This window comes from Pundamilia nyererei, unplaced genomic scaffold, assembly GCF_000239375.1.
Source record: "Pundamilia nyererei isolate P.nyererei 1_Seehausen unplaced genomic scaffold, PunNye1.0 scaffold00120, whole genome shotgun sequence".
Taxonomy (NCBI): Eukaryota; Metazoa; Chordata; class Actinopteri; order Cichliformes; family Cichlidae; genus Pundamilia; species Pundamilia nyererei.
In genome coordinates, this window is record NW_005187521.1 from 1,977,776 (window position 1) to 1,987,365 (window position 9,590).

Consider the following 9,590-nt stretch of genomic DNA (forward strand, 5'->3'; position numbering starts at 1 on the left):
TCCACTGTCACTTTGGGGGTTTGCGGCTTTTGACATGCAGTTGCGGTGTACCCTACAGCTCATGTACAAACACACACACACTGACTGCAGACTACACAGACTTTTACTACAAGCACAGTAGGTATGGGTGGCTCTAATGAGCCCGAGGCCGTTTAGCTCTTAATGTCTGGTGTAAATGTCCTTCATATCATTACCGTGCAGAAACAAAAAGTTGTCCTAAAAAACAAAAACAAAACACTCATCTTTTGATTAAGCTGATCTTTTAAGTTTTCCTTCTTTTCTGTCATGCATGTACTGTTACAGCGGTGAATGCTTATATTATATTCAGTATTATTTTTTAAAAAGTCAAGCGTTCTCAGATAGCTTTTTCTACATTTACTGTAGCTCCTACAGACCTCTGGCTGTGAGGACAGCAGCCTAATCCATCTGCCGTTCAAGCCTTTTGTTTGCCAGGGGCAGCAAATCAGAAGAAAGCTGGTTTAAGAGGAGAGTGGCCTTAAAGAAAGATGCACTAAATCAGCTTAGACAGTGGGTGATTCAGGGGCTGTAGCAAGGCTGAGGATGAGATAATAAAGCACGCAAAGCTACTCTAGAAGAGAATTTGGAGTTGGAAATGAGAATGAATCGGCCCCTTTAATAAAACCATTTCCTTGTGAGTGATGCGTAAACACACTGAGAAATAAAACGCTGTTTCTCAACAGAGTGTAGACTGCAGGATATAAGGTAGATCTGAGGGTATGAATGCCCTCAGGGGACACGGGGGAAATAGTAGGATACTGTGCCATCACATTGCTTCGGTTGAGTTAAGGACACTTCAGTGTTTCCAGATGTTGTTGTGCATCTCTTGTCTTGCTATTTTACTGACTGCAGATTTCATGAGCTGGGCATCTTTTTAAAAAACACATGCATTCTTCCAGTTTGGTTTGAGTGATTGTTAAAACACTCCTAACAGGACCTGGAAATAAATACTCTTTGCAGCAGGGATGAAACTTAAAATAATTTATTAACACTGGTTGCACATACAATTTATTAAGATGGATAAGACCATAACATACAAAAAAATAAATAAATAAATACTCCCAGTCTCCCCATGGAATTCAAGTATTGGTTGAGGTGAAATGGAAACAGTCTTCAGAGCCTGTCACACCAGTACTCTGATGTTTCAGTGTAAGAGGGCACGTCGATGTGGAAAACCTGTGGGTCAGACGGAGGAGTCTGAGGAGGGCTGTTGACCCCCGAATCACTGTCGTGCTCAGATTGGTTCAGCTCTGCAGCTGCACTTTTCACTTCCAGCTTCTGGCCTGGAAGTGATTCAGGCGGGGGCGGGGCCTCGGCTTTTGGCGTGATGTTTTGCAAGTGCACCACCTCGCTGTGCTCTTGCGCGCACGGCAGAAGTACCAAAATGTCCTTGCGAAATTTGGAGCTCATGCCGAAGTAGATGAGCGGGTTGTAAAAACTGGCAGACTTGGCAAAGAGGCGGGTGATGATACTGGTTGTGCTTGGCACGTGGAAGCCCCAGGCTGACCACATAGACACCACTGCATATGGTGACCAGGCCAGGATGAAAGCAGTGCAGATTACAATGGAAATCTGAAAAGAGACATAAGGAAACTATTGTCAGCACTTGAGTAACGTGAGAGGAGGTTTATGACCGAGCGGGCGCTTTTAAGTAGACCTTTTAAGAGTCTCTTTTTACATTTCTAATCAAGCCTTTCAATAAACCCTCCACAACTAGACTCGACTTTTTTCCTTTTGTCCTACCCTTGTGACGTCCCGCTCCATCTTCCTTTGGCGGGCGGTGAGGTAACCGTCAGCTGACATAGCATTCGTGGTTTTCACTGTGTTGATAATGGAGATGTAGGAGAAGAGCATGATCATCACCGGGATGAAAAAGCAGAAGATCAGGATGGATATGATGTAGGACTTGTAAATAGTGGAGTAATTGGCTTTGGACCAGTCCACTTCACAAGTTCCATAACCTCGATCTAAGAAACACGAGATACAAGGTCAGATCACGGCTCTGTTGTCATGTTGCATGAAGCACCGTTAAGTCCGATGCATAAAACAGACCTGTGTAGCTGCCCCAGCCCAGGAGTGGAGCAACAGACCAAAAAATCCCTCCAGTCCAAATGCAGATTAGTGACACAGCAATTGTGTTGATGCTGATACAATGAGCTGCGAGACGACAGAGCAAGGACAAGCAACATGAGTACAGCCTGCTATTCTCACACCGTGGAACTGACTGCAGGATTGTTTGCAGTTTAAAAACAGTTTAAAGGTCATGATTTTGGCAACAGAAAAAGTTAGATGCAGAATTTTTGACTTGCTATGAATTTTTGTTAAACAATGAAGTCTTTTGTTTTTTAACAGCCTTTGCTGACATCTGCGACTGCAAAGGGCCTCTGTTGATGAAGTGTTCAAGGGAAGAAAAGAATAGTTTGTTCTATTTCCAGGCAACGAGCAAACGTCTAATTTAAATATCCCATATTATACGTGCAGGATTTCAGTGATTTTAATACTGAGCTGTATTTTGCTATTATCTGCACTGGTTTACCTGCACATTTCATTCTCCTAACTCATTTGCACACAAAAACACATGCAGTGGGTTTTTTTTAGATTTAGATTTAGTATAAGAGTGAAGGTTTTAGCAAACGCAGCTGGTGCCACACCACATTTACCACTAATGTCCATAGTTTAATGGCAAATGTAAAAACACTCAGGTTAACATGAGCAGCCACAAACAATAAAATCCTTTATCCCTCGCCGACAGCAGAAGCAGTTGCTCAACTAAATTTCCAGCATAATTAAGGCATTTTTTAACATCAGTTGCAACCCCCAAAATAGCAAATCTCACTTCAAAATAAGTTAATAATGTCTTTGAGAAATAAAAATGAAACTGCTGGAGACGAGTGGTCGTTATTTCCACAGCTGAAGCCTGTAATGAGCTTTCATTAGCACTAAAAACACCACACTCTCCTGTCAGATAAGAGACTGCTGCTGGAATGCGAGGAAGGCCAAAAGGCTGGGCTAAAGCTGCAAACCTTTGTTTGGATGGCATCCCTTTATGTATCTGGTGATGCTGATCACCGTCAAGGTGTTGATGCTCGCGAGGCCGAAGAGCAGCGTGAAGAAGCCGTCCACCTGGATGGAAAGAGAGAGAGAAAGATGGACTGATAGTTCCTGATGTCACGTCTTCAAAATATCTGCCTTGGGGCAGAGAGCCAGTGCCTGTCTAATGTCAGACCTTTGTCTGCCGAGTTTGCTTTAGATTTTATCAGATAGAGATGCTTTAGATAAAGAGCTCTTCCTCCCTTTTGGTCAATATGCTCCAGACACGGAGCCTTTCCTCTGATGTACAGGTTCAATAAGAGGATGTTAAAATGGAAAATCTTTACTGCGTCTGCTAATTTGTAGATATTAACTTATATCACAGGAAAATTTGATTTGACTCTCAAATATGGCAACACATGGAGCTTTGTTGCAGTCAGCCCAATGTTTGGGAATCTTTTAATCACAGATCTTCTTAAAGGAAATTATGCTACTGTGTTTCAGTCTGGCTCCAACTATGTAACACCCAGCTCCTGCTGTGCCATTTCCAGGTGATGGGGATCAGTTGAGGTCTCTTACTGATTACTTTCTTGATCTTCCTTAAATGTAATCCTATTACTTCCAAGCATCACGTTTTTTCACCCTCATTTGGCAGAAAACTGTCTTACTAACATTGGTATGGTTTTTATTAAGCGTTAATCTTATGTTTCATTTTAGTTTTTATAAAATTTCAGGACCCTTTGCAATAAAAATAGTGGTTTAGTGCAGTTTAGTGCAACTAATCTGTCTTTTATTTGGCTCTCAAGAAGGTGATGTAAACTTTCATAGACCTTTTACACTGCTGCATCATTTCTTCCTCTGAACTTTCCTTCTGTAATGTCACATGATCCTGAGAGGCTCTTTCATATCTAATAATGTCCTGCCCCACCGAGTGTAAAACACGGGGATGAGGCCCAGCTTGCAGCTCGCTCATGTCCCATCACGCTCCATGCAGTAATGTGCTTCTCACATGCCTGTCTCCTTCACCTTTCTATTCTTTTTCTCCACTATTTCTGTCACTTTTTACCTGATCCCCTTATTTACGTCTCAGGCTCCCTGCCTTAGCCCACTTCTCTTGGGGGAAGGTGAAATAAGAGAGGTGGGGTACTTCCCTTCCCAATATTTCTCTTTCACCGGAGATTGGATGACTGAGATATGAGATCATCTCTGTGACTGTAGGGAAGCCTAAGAGCAGCAGAGCTTGAGTTACAGTATCTCTTTCACTTAAATTTTTAAAGTTTACGTTCTCCAGACTAAAATATATTCTGGTTACACCGGCTTGTTTTTGTATGACTCCTCAGAGACTTCACTCGCTGCAGCACGGAAATCACAATTTCTACCACGCCTGGCTTCGAGCAAGAAAATATCCTGGATGAATTCCAAGCTAAAGTATGACAAATATTTCTTTTCAAGCTGAGGCTGTAGGAAGAGAAAAACACAGAAATGAATGGTTAAATATAAGAGCCCGCAATATAAGTGCATGTAGATATAAAATTCAACAAATAGCCACCAAAGCAGCTCTTAACCGTTCACTGTTTGGTTGTTGACAGGTGCCCTACTGCTAGAAGAAAGGCCTCCACAATGGTAATCTTATCACGATTTAACCTCCAGCCCACATGTCTACTAGAATAATCCCTTTCACGTACACACACCCACACGCATATACACCTTACTGTTACACTTCCACAGATTCTTTTAATGTACTTTATTAACTGAGGGCTGGCCAAAGACAGCAGATGCACACGGATGGTTTTTTGGTGACTCTGCACAGTCATAGCTCCTGCGATAAGACTCGTTGTTCCAAATGTCAGTATTTTGAAGTCTTGTTCGAGTTTGGCTTTTACCTGGCAGGTCCAGATCCAGGTGATCAAATATCCATCATCCTTGAAGATATTGAATATTTCTAGGATTCCCCGGGAGTAGCCGAATATTGAAATGCTGGCATCAGAGATTGCGAGGTTTAAGGTGAGCAAATCGGTTGATTGAAGTGTGGCCCGCTGCCTGTACAGGACAAACATCACTAAACTGTTTCCAAACCAGGACAGCCATCCTGCAGGGAGGGAAGCACACAGAATATTCAGGGGATACCTAATTAACCACATAGCATAGGATACTAAATCTTATGGTAGCATATGACATTGTATGGTGTTTTATTTTATTATATTTTATCATATTGTATCATATGTAGTAGTATAGTACTATTAGATAATATGTTACATACAGTATAGGAACATGTACGTATGTATCATTGCTGTTAGTTCTGGATCTCATCCTGAAGTGACTCCAATAGTGTGAATAACCCGTGAAGCTCAGAGTTAAACCCTTTTACTCTGTAGTCAGATAACAAGCCAACAGGGTCCCTTTCTTTTTATATCTCAGACTCTGTGTTACACAAAATCTCTCGACTATCTTAGCTGGCACGGTCCAAACCAAACTGTGGGTGTCAGCTGTGGACTGGCCTTTGGAAACAAGAGTCGGTTTTGTTCTTGACACTTGAATAATGTGTGACTCTTTCATGCGAATGTAGGAAATACAGTATATCAAGCAATACTGACACAGTAGCATAACGTACAATCCAAGTAAACATATTTCATCTGCAAACAATACACATAATGCAAAAAATAAACATTGCATTCTAGCGTATGGTGGTTTACTTACCCAGCACTAACAGGTAGACTCCAATGATGGTCTGTCCTTGATCAGACAGAGGAGGGTCTGTATGCAGGGTGCTCAGGTTATTATTCCTCCATGGAATATTCACCACCTTCAGAGTGAAAGCCTTCAGCGTCAGCTCCATGGCCTGAATTTCGATGCCTATGCATGAATTCTTTCTGTCCTCTTCAAAATCCCTGCTCTCCTCTGCTTTCAGTAGACACTGCAGTGACACACGAGCAGGGATGACCGGTCAGTTCATTTTAAATCCAGCTTAGACACAGTCACTAATACCTCACTACTAACTGTCCAAATGACTGCAGCTGTAATCCTATCTACTGCTTAACAACTAAGAAGATAGAGGTTTTGGGTGGAAATTGGAGGCAACAGGGAAAGGTTCAGTGGGTTATAGTCTAATTTTCAGAGTGGCTTCGTAAAGCTTAAAGACAAAGGTCTCGTCTCAAGCAAAGCTATCTTAAAGCCCTCAGCAGAGATCAAAGCAGTGCTGAACAATTTCAAACGCCATCTTGTGCATTTTCTTTGAATTGTGTCCTGCAGGTTTGTGTGAATGCCAAACAGGAATTAATGACTGAAGCTTTTCAGTTGGGCAATAGCACAGAATTGGTATTAAAATTTCAATATATTACTATTAATAATGTTCTGAAAAATATAAATAAGAAATGTATTTACCCTTATCCAGTATTAACAGGCGCCTAACATCAAGTGTTTGGGCAGCATTTACATTTAAGAAAATTTTATTGTATTTAGTACATAAACATAATGTAGGTGTATCTACTGGATAATAGATACTGATTTTTAAATAACTGTACATGAATAACTTGACTTTATTATAAACTGTAATATTATGCTGCAGTATATTTCTAACCAGGCAGCTCATTCTCGTTCTCTCGACAATACTTTTGTCATAGATATAACACATTTTGGGGTCAACTTGAAAGAGAAAGAGATATGAAATGTAAAAGTGAGGTCAGAGGTCAAATGTGATGTAATATTTGGATACTTAGAATCCCCATACAAAAGTCTAATTTCCTAAATGTTGCGAATGGCAGTAAGAAACATACTTTGAAATAGAGTTTCAGATCAATCTATTGACTTGAAGAAAAGATGAGAGCTCAAATGTGATGATACTTGAAGTCTTCATGCAGTACTTTCTGTATGCTGACAGCAAACATCACACTTGTACGAATTATAGTTAAAGTTATAAGGATTTTTGCCATTTTTTGATCAATAAATCATTAAGTTAAACTAGAAGACCTTGGTGGATGTAACCAAATTTTAATGGAGTTTTAACATGACTACGCTCTACACCCCTACAACGTATTAGGGGTAAATTCAGAACATTTCAAGCCCATCATTTTAACAGAATGACACGCACACATGTAAACACTAATAAGAACATCTGTGGAGGTAACAAAAATCAATCCAAAAACAATAATAAAAAAAAAAAGTGCTGGGATACTAATAAAATTGAGCTTTGTCAGCTTTTCCATCTTGACCATTCAAATATCTGCTTACACTTTTAGTCCAACTCCTGAACTACTCTCAAGAGTTGTGTTCCTGTTTCTGTACTTCCATTTAGGAGGTGATGACTTTAGACCTGCTGCAGTAACCACACGTTGTCTAAACACAGATGACATTCATCTAAACATACACTAAACCCCAGAAATATCATATGAAGCATAATTTAGTTTGTTTGAGCTAATGTGTGCACTGAGAAATGTGCTCTGATGTCAGAGTGAGAACATCTGGCACTTCAGAAACACGATCTTTATTTAGCCCCACCAACAGATGCTGGTGCAGTGTTATTGATTAACATTGTTTTGTTCTGTGAAAACTTATAATTGCAGCACATCTCCCCTCGTCCACCTTCTCTCCTTCTTCTCTTCACAGTGAACTTCTCTGTGGTGACACACCCACCAAAGGGGTATCCTGAACACCCCCCCCCTCAGTTTGTATTTAGTTCACAGTGTGCACCTTGTTTCTCTCTTCTGGCTGCCACAGTTCAGGATGTGGTGGGAAGGGCTGCTTGTGCTTCTGATGCCAGATGCCTCTGTGCTTCCGCGTCTTCTTTCAGCCTCTGAAAGCCAGCGAGCAAGAGAAGGAAGGAGCCAAAGGGGAAAATGAACCTCTGACCCCAACTGTCACCCGTCCAGCAGCAAACACTGAATGCAGTCTTTGCACACCATACCTTCAGCCAGAGACTCAGAATGACACTGTTGCTAGATGTTAAAGTTCCTATTTTTGTTCGCATAATATGAAGTCATGACACTGTTGATATCAATTTCCTGCAGCAGGCTGGAAAGCTATCCTCCTACAGTGAAATTAAGATGATTAGGACTGCATGTTATAAAGTCATTGTTTAGTGCAGCTGCTCCTGAGATTAAACTGTTGCTAAAGGACAAAGGACAAAGAAGACCCCACATCCAATCTACAAGGACAAAGCTAAAGACAATGACATCTGTCCACAGAGGATAAATGTGTGAAGCTGGCATCTTGTAGTCTGTCAGCTGCTGTGCAGAGATGTGGGCTCTGTTCTGACAAAAATACAAAATCCCTGAATCAAACACGGGTTTTGCTGAGTTAAGCACAAAGCACTGGCACCTACCATACACCGCACAGTGCTTAAGTGTTGCCACATTACAGGAAGACGACAAGATTACCTTAGCGCTCACCTGTATACCTTGGCACGTGTTTGAGTTCACAAAGCTGGGCAATCACGGTGCACCTACAGTAGGTCACTGTATCTTTCTCTCGATCTCGCTCTGTCTTAAGCAAAGCCAGAGACAGAGCAAGCAATTTTCCAAATGGAAAATCACAGACACATATGCTATTATGAAGGTGTGTGTCAAAGGCTAAGAGCTGTCTGAAGGCCACAAAGCCTCTCTTCACTGGGGACATTCACCAGGTCAAGAAACCAATACAGGATCTGCTTGAAAAAAAGTGTGCGTACCTTTTCCCTCCCTGTCACTGAACGACAGACACAGGGACTGATTGTATGAAAGTAAATGGCTTGCCTGTCATTTTCGTCTGCTAGTCCATGCGTGGCATTCGTAGAAATACATTTTCACATCTACAGGAAATCTGTAATAAAAATTGTTCGAGGGGGTTTCTCAAAAGGTGGCCTCTAGCAAGGCTGGTAGTAGTGACAGTGATTCTACACAATTTATCATAAATGGATTAGAAGTAAAGCTATTTACTGCCTCTCCATGCCACTGTGTGCTGGGTCGTTAATATGAATAATAATCTCTGCAAGGCTGAAGCCTTTTAAAATTTCCTGCAGTGGCTCAGGAAGTAGAGCAGATCATCTACTAATCAGAAGGTTGGTGGTTTGATCGCTGGCTGCTCCAGTCTGCATGCCAAATTATCCTTGGGCAAGATACTGAGTATGAATGTGTGTGAATGTTAGATAGAAAGCACTTAGACATAAGAACAGTGCTTGTGTGAATGTGAGATAGCTGTGCTCAAGCAGAAAACTGCTATATAAGAACCAAGCCATTTATATTTTACATAAAATAGGGGAAAAAACTTCAAATCAAATCAAATCAAATCACTTTTATTGTCACATCACATGTGCAGGTACATTGGTACAGCACATGTGAGTGAAATTCTTGTGTGCGAGCTTCACAAGCAACAGAGTTGTGCAAAATACAATAATGTAAACAAGCAAAATACAAGAATGGCTACATCTGAAACTAATAAATATATGTACAATATATAATAGTATATGCATTTCAAGGAACATTGAGCTGGCTTACTGGCGATGGGATGGGATAGGTCCCATTAAAAAAAACACAAACCACGAATGCCTGCCCACAACATGTTCACACCTA

The 9,590-nt window shown here is 41.1% G+C and overlaps 1 protein-coding gene across 2 annotated transcripts; it reads right to left on the minus strand.

Annotated features, from left to right (window-relative positions):
• Positions 1-984: 984 nt before the first annotated feature.
• On the minus strand, positions 985-8,153 carry LOC102200038 (visual pigment-like receptor peropsin). 2 transcript variants are annotated; one of them, XM_005742462.2, is made up of 8 exons: positions 7,949-8,153; positions 7,735-7,837; positions 5,746-5,962; positions 4,932-5,137; positions 3,042-3,141; positions 2,071-2,175; positions 1,762-1,985; positions 985-1,590 (listed from the first exon to the last, which is right to left on the minus strand). In XM_005742462.2, exons 3-8 carry the CDS (start codon positions 5,882-5,884, stop codon positions 1,132-1,134), a joined length of 1,233 nt encoding a protein of 410 aa, XP_005742519.1. In that variant the 5' UTR covers positions 5,885-5,962; positions 7,735-7,837; positions 7,949-8,153; the 3' UTR covers positions 985-1,131. The 2 variants fall into 2 exon arrangements, with proteins under 2 accessions (XP_005742519.1, XP_005742520.1); XM_005742463.2 differs by lacking the exon at positions 7,949-8,153 and having other exon boundaries at positions 7,735-7,891.
• Between the last annotated feature and the right edge of the window lie 1,437 nt (positions 8,154-9,590).

Coding starts and splice junctions, on each gene's coding strand:
- LOC102200038 (XM_005742462.2), bottom strand. CDS start 5,884: ATGGAGCTGACGCTGAAGGCTTTCACTCTGAAGGTGGTGAATATTCCA. Junction 2,176..3,041: donor GGGATGCCATCCAAACAAAG/GTTTGCAGCTTT, acceptor GTCGTCTCGCAG/CTCATTGTATCAGCATCAAC. Junction 1,986..2,070: donor GGGCTGGGGCAGCTACACAG/GTCTGTTTTATG, acceptor CGTGTTTCTTAG/ATCGAGGTTATGGAACTTGT.